The 13,451-nt window shown below is 36.6% G+C and overlaps 1 protein-coding gene across 1 annotated transcript in view; it reads right to left on the reverse strand.

The window, feature by feature from the left end:
• The window catches only part of LOC104167891 (teneurin-1-like), a gene marked incomplete at its 3' end in the record, with an annotated part of 162,577 nt that overhangs the window by 103,932 nt on the left and 45,194 nt on the right, over nt 1–13,451 (reverse strand). Inside the window, exon 5 of the mRNA XM_009708288.1 lies at nt 135–147. Within this exon, the coding sequence (XP_009706590.1) occupies nt 135–147 (13 nt within the window). The remainder of the gene's footprint in view (nt 1–134; nt 148–13,451) is intronic.

Raw genomic sequence — 13,451 nt, forward strand, 5'->3', positions numbered from 1 at the left:
TATGGCAGCTAAAGGCAGATGAGCTGGCAAGGAGCTCACAGCCACTGGTCCAGGCTGTGAAGGAGATGGAGTGAAAGACGTGTGCGGTGGGTACCCGAGGCTCTGCAACCCCTGCTGCCGCTGCCCTTCGGGACCCTCAGCACTGCCCTCCAGCCCCCGAGAGGGATGCTTTAACCGCACAGTCCTGCCCCATGCTAACACTCCTACATGGCTCTAACGTGGCTCAGCCTGTGCCAGTGAGTCTGAATCCCCCTGCAAAAGACAACGAAGATACAAATATGGTGTAATGGTACTTTGAAGGGATAATAAAATCTTGTTTTCTCTACTTCCCACAAAAGTCTCCAAAGCCTCTCAGTACAGCAAGAAACACAGTTACGGAGAATTGAGGCAAGAAATTCCTTTTTAAAGGAACAATGACAAATAAGTTGCAAAGAAGATACTGATAAAAATTGCTGCCAGACTGGGTGAACTGCGAAGCTATTAACCTGAAACTCTTCCAGCTAATTTACCTCAGTGTCGAACACAGCTTTGTCCCATTTCTATGCTCACCCTCACTCTCCCTTTTACCTTAGCAGACGTCCAGTTAAATTTGCACAAAACCAGCTGGAGTGCAGCTCTGATGAACCTGCAAAAATTCCCTGCAAGGGACTGTTGTTGCCATCCATTTACAACACATGCTTTCTTTAAATTATGACATGATGCGTCTTCAAGGTGAAAGATGAAAGCGTGCCCCTTCCCTTCTTGTAATGGCTGGTGGAAAAAAAAAACCCACACTTTTTTCTCCGTGACAGTCACAATTTACCCCAACTGAAGAAACAAGGTTGTTTAGTGCTCCACATAAGCTTTTCTATGCTGCGGTAAGCAAAGCTGTCACGGATTTGGCCCAGGCTTAATCCTTTTAATTTCATTGATCTTTTATCAAGGCAGCATTCTTACAGTTGCATTAAGGTTTACGCTGTAATATTAGTTTGCATATACCAGAAAAGCATTTCTAAGCATATTAGGAAATTGGAGACCTCAGTAAATTAAATCACTGGAGTCAACAGTCCAGGACTCCGAAATAATCTGCTAAGGCACTTTCATATAATAATTAATCTCAGTAAATCCTGTATCCTGCTATTTTAGAATTGAAAGCTACCCAAATTTTGGACATAATATTTGATGTCCAGCATGCTCAAGTATTTGATCAATGACATTTCCTTACTTAGTGGTATCAATCTTAAATCCACTATACAGAAAATTTGCAGGATTATTACACATCCCATAATTTGCATGACAAGCCATTTTAATGGTTGTGCCGCTGTCCTGTTAGAAAATTGCTGATCTTTGCCAGGACACGCAGTTGAGACTCTGCAAGGTACGTCAAAAGCTATGCAGTAAATGCTGAACAGCCAAGGTGACTGCTCCTTGAGGTAAATGGGAAAAACCTGTATAATCTATATGGTAACAAATCTTTTAGTTCCCTTCTTTTCCCTTTATCTGTACTGTCCCTATCCTGTCGATAGCATGCAATTATCTGAAAAATAGTTTAGTTTGTTCCATACAATGGACTGGTTCTACTTTGTGAACCATGAAGTATTTCTGGTTGGTAGGGTACCATATATCTCCCAGTGCAATTTATCACAATACATTAACACATCAGATTTCCTGGGGGATTCCTTTTTAATTATCACACTTGTCACTCCTTCGTCCAGCTACTGGCATCACAGAAAACCTCACATCAGATTCTGAAGTATTTTGGTGATTTAAAGACAAGTCTTCTGCATCAGACCTTCACTTCAGTGAAGCACTGCAAATTCATTATGCTGAGCATCAGACTGAGTTTCCAATTAGTTTTTACAGACTTTCTAATTTGGCAAAGTTATTTTTATTTTGCTTGAAACTAAGTCTACATCTCATTAACTTTATTTTTATACCACAAAAAATGTTGCTTGAGATATAAAGCAGCATTATATCTAAATATGCACACTTACAATTCTTCAGGACTCTGAATAAACAGTAGACTCTGTAAACTAGCTTAAAGCAAAACCATTTAAATACATAAAAAGTGATATTACACAAGACACTTTGTCTAAAGCCAAGAAGATTCCAGAAATGTATGGGAGTGATAGCTATAAATTTTTATCCTGTTGCTATTGTTCAGCATAACGCTATCTGTAACAACTCCTGTTTTTATTTTTAATGGTTGCTAATAATGTTCAGGTTTTTAATTTTTTTCCCATCAAAAGTCGATGCTGGATATACAAATACAGCGTTATTTGTTTTCAGTGTGTTCACTGACATGGTAAGAAGTTTCCATTAATCTAAAAATGTAACTATAAAACATGATTTCAGCTCAAACTTTACATTTACAATAATTTGCTTCAAATCAGATTTTCATCTAAGAGGCGTCCAAGCCAGAAGAGATGCTCTTGGCCCTCACTATTGGCCTTCTCATCTGCACTTGCATTTAGCCCATTTTTTAACAGACAGAAGAGGCTGTTTAGAAAATGTCTAAATTCTTTCCCCTGAGAATTCATTATTTTTAAATAGTTCTCTCATTTCAGCACAGCGCATCTAGAACTGTGATGTTTCCTGAAAAGATGTATACAATATTCTGCTGCTTTGTTGTATATTGGATTCTAACTCGCACACTGCCCATCCACTCCACAAACTCCACTTACACTTCTCCTCCCTCCCTTTTTTTTTTATTTTTAGGGTTTTTGTTTTCATTATTCAATAATGATGTTAATTTGTTTAGCTTTTCTATTTTGAGACACCTCTCAAACTCCATGCACTCAGTCCAAAAGAGAAATGGCTGTACTGATGTTAGCTATAAACAAGAAAAACTTTCCTTGTAGTTCTGCTAGTTTGAAGGCTTTCTACTTGCTCTCCCTTTCTTCAGAGTTTGAAGGGAGGAGTTCTGCGTCTGTCCTAAATGTTTCTTCTTCTTTGGTTCTGACTCATTCTTTTGTATGGTTCTCAATCAATATCGAACACAGGCTGCTCCATGGCAGTTGTACAATGGAGTTTGGCATCCTACAGCTACGGAGCACAGACCTCAACAGCTTCTCTTCAGCTGCTGAGTTCTACTACTACTGCTTTTTCCTTTAGTAAACACTATAATTCAGATCTTGCTTTTTTACTAGGCCTCTGTTCTTCAGAAAGTGGAAAGTTAGTTAACTTGGACACTTCCCTTACTCTGCCATGTTGGTTGAGTGCTGCCATTCTGCTCAAAAGTAGACCAATGGACAAGAGCAGCATTAAGATAAACTCATTTTCCTTAAGAGTCCGGCTAAAATGCTTTTGTAACCATAAACATGTAGCCAAAGTGCTTTACAGACTGAGAAAAATGAAATAAACAGGTTTATCAACTAGTTAGCACCTGATTAAAAATCAGTTTTGAAAATAAGCTGGGCCTTTGCTGAAGTATTTTCCTAACAGTTTTGAATTACACTTTACTATACTTTTTGGATCCACATAGAAAGAAGGGGTAATTGAACTGTTTTATCATTTACTGACAAGACTACAATAGCCTGTATCGTTATTAAGCAAAGTATATAAAAGAGAATACATTAAAAAGTAATGAACCTTAAAAGGTTTGCATCTAACCTGTACAGCATCTGAGATATTTTAATTTTTTCTGTTCCTAAATTCATTATTTATTGGTATGTTGGGAGTTGTCTCAACATGTCTCAGTTGAGTGTGAATTAGCTTGCAATTCATTATTTAATGAATGAAATAACAACATATGTTCAGAGAGTTTAGTTTAGTTTATTTAAAAGTTCTATGGGTATACTGCTGCTCAGTTACAAACCAATCTGTAATTTTTTCTCAAGCAGAGATGAAGGAGCATAATGGGCACTGAAGAACTGGAAAAGATTCAGTGCAGGGAAGGCAGAGAATCTGAATGCTTAAGACTAGAGCTAAAAAGCACAGAATAAAAATTCTCAATTTTACAATGAGATTTATGGTCTGGGTGTAGACAAACTAAGAATTAGATGTAGGTATTACCATGGCAGAGTGCTGGTTCTGCTACATGTCAATGTATCTATTGATGATGTGTAAGTCTTTACACCCTTTCCTTCTATGACAAATTTAAAATTATTCTATTTCTGTGTGTGCATCAGTCACCCTACTAAGCCCTTATTAATTATTTGTTGCCTATGTCTGAATTCCTTTTATTTTTGCTAGCACATATTTTGAGGAAAGGTGAATAAAAAAAAATTGTGTATGAAATTGCTCTACTGATGTATAAATTTATGTTGTGTTTCAATAATCTATTCTACACTTGGTCCTTCTGATGTAGCTCAAACATTTAGTTGGCCTACCTTGCAAAATCCTTTGCTTCGAGAACTCTGTCAGATCACTAGGATATAAAAGTATCTAACCAGTACCTTTAATACCATTTTACCTTTAGATTGCTGTTTTGCTGTATATAACTTTTTCGCTCAGCCTTACCACACAGTAACTCTACTATAACTCTTCCAGAATGTAAAATATCAAACATCTCTAAAGAATTCTACAAACCATATGGTTTTATGCGAAATAAAGTTTATAATGTAATGAAAGCTTATAAACTAAAGGTCATATGGACTCAAAGTTTACACATGAAGTAAAAGAGATTTAGAGACCTCCAGAGACCAATACTACTTCCCATCACAGCCTACTGACTCCTGCCCACGGTGCTTTGAGCTCGCCCCTGCAGCAGCAGATTTTCCTTGCTGAGTAGGCTGGGATGGCCCCGAACGGACTGAGGGATGGAAGGACCAATTAAGCTCCGGGGATCATCAAGGGGCTCTGGGCTCTTTCTTTATCAGTATAGGTGTGCCCTCAAATAGCCACGTATATAATTTCATACAATACTGCCACTCTTTAGAGTAGAATGAACCCTACATATCATTATTTAGGCTCTGCTGAAAACACAGAGATCTTATGCCACATACTTTGAATGGCATCAATGAGCATAAAATACAACTGCATTTGCATTACAATAACGTAATGATGTCAAAGAAATTATGTATAATGCTTAAACACTCAGTCCAATGTGTTCATATGGATCCCCTTAAATGTTTCCTTTATGTTCTCAGTATCACATATGTTATCCCTTACAATTATACACACAGACACGATAACAGCTTCTAAGTCATAATCCATGGATCATTTTAACACAAAGAGATTTGGTAAAATACAAATTCTAATAATTTCCTAATGCTGACAGAAACTTATTTCTCCTTCAGCATTTCCAAATTTAGCCATATTTAAAAATGAAATATGATGGCAATTCAACTCTTTTAAAACACAAGTAACATTTATATTTAATGTTGTATGGTCTAACTATGTAGGAAAAAAACATCTATTCTGCACATAAGCTACAAGGAGAGTGAGGATTTCTTATGATGGTTGTCCAGCACTTCCTTCTCTATTTTTACATTAAAAGTCAAAACTTGTACTGTAAGACCTAAGTGATCATATTTTGCAAACACTCATAATGGACCTCGTTCTAGGAAACTCTACAAACCCACAATTACCCAGTTTTGAACACCAGAGTAAAAAGGAATGATGGGAGCATCACCAGCAAGTCTCCTTTTAATAAAAACACTGTTGCTTTTGCAGAAGTGAATATTTTATGTTTCTTTGGTTCCGTTCAATACAATCTCTTGTGAAATAGTGCTAAACTCAGCTAAAATTCCTTCTGGAGTCCATATTTATTTAGGTAGATGAACATGAGCCTGGAATTTTTCCCATTATTTTAATTTACATTTTTGGCTCATTTCTAACAAACACATGCTGGATTATTTAAAGTTTACTAGAAAATTTTCACAAATCAAATAGTATAAGTGGACTTTAATACCTGCATATGATATTAAGTATCAATGCCTTAAAAATTCTAGCAACAGAGAACATAAAGAATTTTCATTAGCAGGAGTTTTGTATTTCCAGTAATTTGCCATTATTGTTGCACATTAGGATGATAACACTGCTGGGCTCTATTTCTGGTAAAACATCAATTAGTGGCATGATAAAGGTAAAAAAACCACCGGAGATCTCATAGTGTTTTGGAAAATAAATCAGAAATGGCTCTGCAAACAAACTGTTTCTTGACTCAGCTGCAGGAAGATGTGGGAGAATTTTTCAGGCAAAAGAACAGAGGTTAGAACTCATTAGAAAAGGAAAGGCAGTGATTTATCCCCAGAGGACTATCACATGGCCACCCTTTCCAACTTTGCTGATAGGATGCATTTAATAATATCCTGCCTTTCAAGAGTCAAAAAATTCCGGCATCTGTCATCTTTGTACTGTATACTTAACTTGTCAATTTTACTTTGTACAATTCTTGAAATAAGACTGATATACTTTTTTTTCCAGGTGTGCGTGGGGGACTGTTTTTGCTTTTTCTGATGATGGAAATGTTAATATACTCAAACCAAAAGAAGGGCTTGTGGGCCCAAAGCTTTCTGTTTCTTTTTTTTTTTTCTCCAGCTGTATCAGCTGGTACAATGAAAGACATTACCTTTCCTGTCAAACTTTGCCTCACTTAGAGGCACTTATATCTGTGGACCATTAGAGCTACAACAGCACTACTCCTCCTTAATTAACTCCATCACTCAGTGTTTTAACTTGGGAGTCTGATTGCTGAAGTAGAATAATTTTGGACATAAACACTGCACTATAAGATGCCACTCTCTGTGCTGTAGTTTGTAACCAGAAACGAGTTTCAGGTTATAATGGCTGTGTACTGTGGGTAAGATGCAAGTTTTAAATGTTATCATGCAGAAGCACCTGACGACATAAACACACTGATGTGTGTGCATATAAAATAAACATTGCCAGAGGGGAGTGAAGAGCTAGAGCTCCTGAGGTGCTTTTATTCTGTTGAACTGTCTGAATTATAGCTTCGTTCTATAGTACTTCTTCATATAGCTGTTAAATACTAATGCACTCTATGTGTAATATTTATGTGAAAAACATTATTCCATTTATATGAAATGCTGACATTTATGTCAATTAATATGACAAATTCAAAATGAAACTATCCTACTCACTCCCTTCCATCTCTTTCATTGCAGGTGGTACATCCGTCAGATTCTCTCAAATACTCATCCAGTTGAGACAGGACTCCTCTTAAATCACCACAGTCTGTTCCAACACGAGACAGGTCCATTGGTCGTTGAGTCACAGAGGTCAAGGACAAAACGTGAAGGGAGAAGAAAAGCAGCACTCCAATTATGATGGAGACTGAGGGAATAACCTAAACCACCAGCTCAGGTTTCCAGTGTTTTGTTTAGCAGATCAAGCAGCAGCTGGTACAATCACACAGCATTCAAAGGATAGAAGTGGAGACTGACAGCTCCCAGCCAGCTTAAAGGTGGTATTTTCAGGAGAATGCATAATTCCTGCCGTTATTTAAGTGGTGGGTTCAGTCAATACCGGGAGTTGTAACTTCTCTCAGTGGCAACTCACAGGGGACAGTACAATCACCATTCCAAAACTCCGAACAAAGCGGGAGAGATTATAGCTTACAGAGTAAGCCTATCATCCAGGTTTACAAAAGCCAGGCAGTTACAAGTAGCCTGGCAGCAAATTTTGATGACCTTAGAGGTGAACAGATTTTGATTAAAGAGCAGTTTATGATTGGTAAAATAGGTTGCAAGCAGCCATGGCTGTAAAAATTAATGTTTCCTCAGTTATTGATGGTTTTTGGCACAGTGATATATATTCAGGTTTTGGCCTTTGTGTCATTAAATTCATTAGCTGTGAGGGCTTTCTAAAAGGGATCTATGGGTAATGGAATTATCAACTATAAATCATACTGAAATACATAGTGTATTTAGCCCAGTAGTTCAGTGGAAATATCATGAATATGGACATATTAAGCTACTTTGTCACCAACATCCTACAGTGGATGATAACCTTCCCTGCCTGCCTCTTACCTGCTTCATCTGTGTTCCTGTTACTTTGCAACATTTTTAGGAAAAAAGACTGCTGGAGGCCATGCCCTGTTACAGACTCAAATAATGTCAAACCCTGCGGCATTTGAGTTCCCTGCACTGAGATGGCTAAGGTGAAGACTCTTCGCTTTAGTGCTTGCCTTCTTGAGGCTGATTATCACGTCAGTGACATGAGTCCTATCGGTTAACAGAATCCTGTTCAATTTAAAGTCCAGCCACAAGAGAGATCAGTTTGTCGATTCATATTTTTGCAAATATAAAATATTCTGTGGCTCTACAGAAATGTGAAAAGATGATAAGCCTTAAGTCATGGTTAAACCTGCCAGTTACATCAGGACCCAAACTCAAGCCCCTGGTGAGCATATTCATGCACATTCCTGAAACTACTGGGGGCAAGACCCCAAGCATATCTCTTATCTATTTGGACTCAGACAGTGCTAGCACTTTGCTGGCAGCACTGCAGATTTACTTTAAGCTTACTTCAAAGTGGAGGTGCCTGAACTTTCTGGTTTCAAGGATGAATCACACTCCAGCTTCTCCCACCCCAGATATATAAAGGCTTTGCTCAGGACACCTAGCTCTCTGCACTCCAGATTATCACATCAAATCCAGACATCCAGCATGTCTCCTGACATTAGTTTGCAGACCATAACTGAAAATACTAGGCCCACTTTTACGATCAATACCATGTACAGATGTAGTAGCTTGAAGCTCTTCCGCATCATTCAGAAATTGTCTCTACCCCCATGTATTTACTTCTTTTTTAAGACAATCCTTTTAGAAAGATATTAATGAGGGAACATCGGGAGAAATATAGACTAGTTGCTACGTTCATAATATTCTGAAGAACATGTTTATAGCTTATATAGGAAAACGCAGGTCTCTTTTATTCAGTAAAACAGAATTCCATATGTTTTTATTATGGATTTCACCTCAACGTTAAATTGCTTGATATGAACATCTTTACAGATATTTCCAGTGAGTGTTATATGACTACAGGGAGTATTAAAAAAAAAAATCATTTATCTGTGAATATACAGTAACCTGTGGAGAGGCAGAAAAAACTGTCAAATGTACCCATAACATGTGAACATACGTAGAATTTAACTGTGGCTCTATATGCGTAGCTGTCTCAAATTCATAAAAATAATACTAATGTAGTAGTTTTTTATAAATAAATAGCATGAAATATTTTTCTTGACAGAAGATTTTGCAACCAGGTTTTGTTTAGAAACTGTAGCCAGTTAAAGAGACTACAATGTCTGTAAGAGTACTGCACAATGCCTTAGGTAGGGCTCAACATCACATTCAGCTAGAGGATATAGAGGAGCACAACACATGGTCATCACACTGAAATAAGCTAAAAATTACTTTACGCCATATCATGGCATTGGTTTTTTTTAAGTAGATTTGGGCATTCTATAGAAAAGTTTACTTCTAGACTGTTTCCCCCTGCCTTCCTGGGAAAGAGGTGTAGGGATGCAGCGATGGTCTGGGAGGACCATAGCAGTGCTGGGGCCATTTCGGTGGCTTGTTCTACAGGAGTAGGGAAGTGGAAGACAGCTTGCTCGAAGCTGGCTGTTCAGAACAAATATCTCTTGACCTGCAAAGGTCAACCAGGATTCATCATAAATCACTGGTCTGCATCTGATTATAAATGTGTATTCCCTGTACTGGCTCTGTAGAAATGATTTCCGCTGTATTCTCTGAGATTTAATTTTAAAGTGATTCTTCCTTCTCTGTAGACTGTATACGGTAGCAGAGTTTGTTGCTGCAATTTTCTGCTAGCTATTTTGGGTAATCAGAAAGTAAACTATACAGAAGCATGCTACCAAGTAATAAAATGACCAGCTTTTGGTGAAACTGATAATGCTTTTATCTGTCTCTCCTTGAATGACTGCATATAAATTCAAGTTTGTTATATAAATTAGGAATATGATCCTTTATTCTTCCTAAAGTCAAGAAGATACTTCCACTTCATCTTAGTGGAGGTTAGTTTTAAACAACACATTTGATGAATGAACAAGCAGTAAGTATGTGTGCTTATACTGGTTAAGAAATATCATTCACAACTTTTTTTTTTTTTTTTTAAATCAAAGTACATGTGGCCCCTCCTATGCTATCCTCTCCTCAGAGTAGTCTGACCTATAAAATAATTTGCAAATAATACATAAATTACAGTAGAACAGATTTTTCTTAACAAGCTTACTAGTTCCCTGTTGGTCAGGGTAGAAAGCTTGCAGAAAACCAGACTGTCTCCTTCAACCTCACTTACATTCTACTTCACAAACTTCAGTTGACAGCTTTCTTAAAAAAGAGTTCTTTAAGACAAATTACAGTTTCAAAACATACGTTGTTTTTTTGAAGTTTTGCTTTAGAAGAGAAACAAATTCAGAGAATTATTTCAAATTATCTTTTAATTCTCTATTTAAACAGAGAATTATTGTTTTAAATAAGGGAAACTTTTTTTAAAAAAAAACAAGAAGAATTGTCACCTTAGCTATAGCATAGTTAGCATCAATTTACTCTCGGTAACCCTTAGAAGTACATGGCATTATTTAAGAAGAAGGTTACATGTAACTGTCACATAGCATAACAGAAAGCTATTTGTCACTAACCAAGTGATTTTACATGGTATCTAATTTACACTAAATTAGTTAAAGGATATACCTTAGTGTGGAATTAGCTGACTGACTGCTTCTGCCTTTTGTCCCTAGAGGCAGTTAACAAGTTCCTGTCCCTCTCAACGTAATCCACAAATAAAAGCAATACTTCTACAAAAAGATCTATTCCTGCCATTGATGTTTGCTAACATTTTAGTCAGGAATGTTGACACTTCTCCTATAGTACTGAGTTTGCTGGGAGGAAAGACAATGGTACATGCGTAACTGATGGTAAACAACAAATCAATTATTTTTTAAAGAAAAGAAAAACTTCTGTAGAAAAAAAAACAACACAGAAAGAGGTAATGTAATGCCTGAAAATGAACGTAATAGCCTAGGCACAAACCCACAGTTAGTCTCTCTAATGCATATTCAGGCATTTACAAGCAAGCATGTAGATTTTCTGAAATACCAATATGCTTCTACCACTCTACTAAACTGGAGGTTGTGGCCTGGTTCTTCAGAACAATTTAGGACTTTTAACTCCACTCTGCATTTTATTATTAGGAGCCCTACACTCTTAAACACCTTTGAAGATCCGAGCAGAGCAGCTATCAAGTACCAATAGGGTGCTCCTGCACAAACCGATTCGGATAGTTAACTTCAGGCAGTAAGGTTGGACAAGCTTCTCCCACTATTCGTGCTCAACTTGCAAAAGAATCTAGTGCAATTCAAAATTAACAAAGATTACATCATTTTACAGCACTAATAGTTTATAAAAGTTCTTTGTGACCGTATCCTCAGTTCACCTCACAACACATTTCTAAGGTGCATTTCAGTCAAAGCTTATCTATATACAGTTATTTAAACGCATTGTAAATAAGACACGCATTTTTGAATATTACGAGAAATTACATCTATAAAATACTGAATAAAACCTTCAAAACAAATGCATAAAGAAGTATCAAGGGAAACATACTTTTTCATATGAATCTAACCAACAAAGTATTTTAATGAGTGCACATCTATTAACAGAATTCTCAGGATACTGTAATTATTATTCATTTTCTAGAATTGTTTCACCATGAAGCTTTATGCTACTATGGGGACTTCAATGTTTATGTTTTGTGACGGCTGCGTTGACTATTAAAAAGCAATTTGGCTGACATTTTAAGTCTTTTGTTGCCAGTTTTAATTGGATTGTTCACCAAGCATCAACTCCCCCGTTAACTGCAAAAATTACAGGCCAACGTCAGTTTATAGTAATGACTGTTTAATGATTTTATCCTGTCAGTATGCCAGCTTCATATGGATGCATGCATGATTAGTTTCATATCAAGACCTGTAATTAAATAATTGAAACCTAAACAAAAAGAGAGTATCAAACAGGAACACATCTTTAATAGAGACTCGAAGATTTATCAAGATACTCATTCCAAATTAAAAAGTAATTAATGTTTTGAGGTCAAACAGTGCAAGAGTTGGTGTTAACAAAAAAAGTTCTCTGCACCTTTTGCTGTAGAAAAATTTTCCCTTTAAGTGATGCAAAGTTTGAGAGCTCACTGCAGTGAGTCTTTGATTATCATTCTTAAAACTGACTCAAAATTATTCAGAACTCATTATTAGCTATTTTTGTTTGCTTTCCAGACTAGGTAAAGCTGCTTTTATAATAATAATTATAAGCTATAAAAATAATTATACCTCAACTGAAACTTACAGTACTTACAACCAAAGAACAACAAGCCCACTAACTTCTCAGAAATTCAGATTCTTGAAAGAAAACCGATGATTACTCTTTGTTCAGCTCTGAATCTTATGCCAAACTCCTACATATTTCAAAATTTCAAATAGAGCAAAAAATGGCTTTTAGAAGATAACTCTTTGAAAGTGCGAAATATCAATGAAAATAAAGCCAGAAACAAAGACTCACAAAGCAGGGCCAGCACTGAAAAGGCAGCGAGTGCCTCCTCATACTGCTCAAAGAGAGTTCAAGAAGCTGGGGGCTTCTTGGAGAATTTCACACCTTATGGTTTTGGACATCCGACATGGAGAGCAACTTTCTGTAGGCAATAGTTTAACTGAATTTTGAAATTTGAAATTTTGAATTTTGAAAAGAATTTGGTATTTCACACATTTTGATACTTATAAAGTCCAGGGAAAAAGTTATTGACCAAGAGTTTTCACTGTCTTACTAATAAGCACATCTGCACTATAAAATTTGGGATAGCATGTCTCTGTAAACTGAGCTGGTATGTTTCTGGATTCCCATTAAACTTAGATCTCAAAGGTCAAATACCAGACTTTATTGTGTTATGCTTTCAGTAAGTATTCAGGCAAATTTCAGCAATTTATAGCAACTTAGAAGAACTTATGTTCACCTGTTTTCAGGCTTGACTTTTATAGACTATAGTCACCTACTAGAAAATATTAACCTACTGGAAAGTCAATAGATTTTCAAGGTTGCTTCATTTTTTTGTACAAAAAGCTGTATGCCTCACAGAATCATTCATTTCCCTTTTATTGCCAGGATGATGGTTTAAAACCTGTTCAGACTAAACTTTTGAGCAGATGGCTTTATTTGAAAGATTTAAGAGTAAATTTAGGACCCATTCCTTTCCCCAGTCACAACAGCATGATATGGGATTAACTCCACCGATTTCAATTACATTATTCTGCCTTGGTTTGGTAGATGTAACCACAGAAGCTAGCAGTCCAACTTTGACAAGGCATATCCATTTTTAATATATTTAGAAACAGAAAATTTGTCACTTCAAAATATCAGCTCTGGAACACTGCATGATTCTGTTTCAGGAAGGGGGTTACTGTATTTGTGATTTAGAAAGAGATGAAGCACTGAACCAGTAAAATAGAGGTTGGCACAAACTTATTTTGACTTGTAAAATAAGAAGGTTCAGCA

The sequence above is a fragment of the Cariama cristata genome, unplaced genomic scaffold, assembly GCF_000690535.1.
Source record: "Cariama cristata isolate BGI_N322 unplaced genomic scaffold, ASM69053v1 scaffold6799, whole genome shotgun sequence".
In the NCBI taxonomy this organism is placed as follows: domain Eukaryota; kingdom Metazoa; phylum Chordata; class Aves; order Cariamiformes; family Cariamidae; genus Cariama; species Cariama cristata.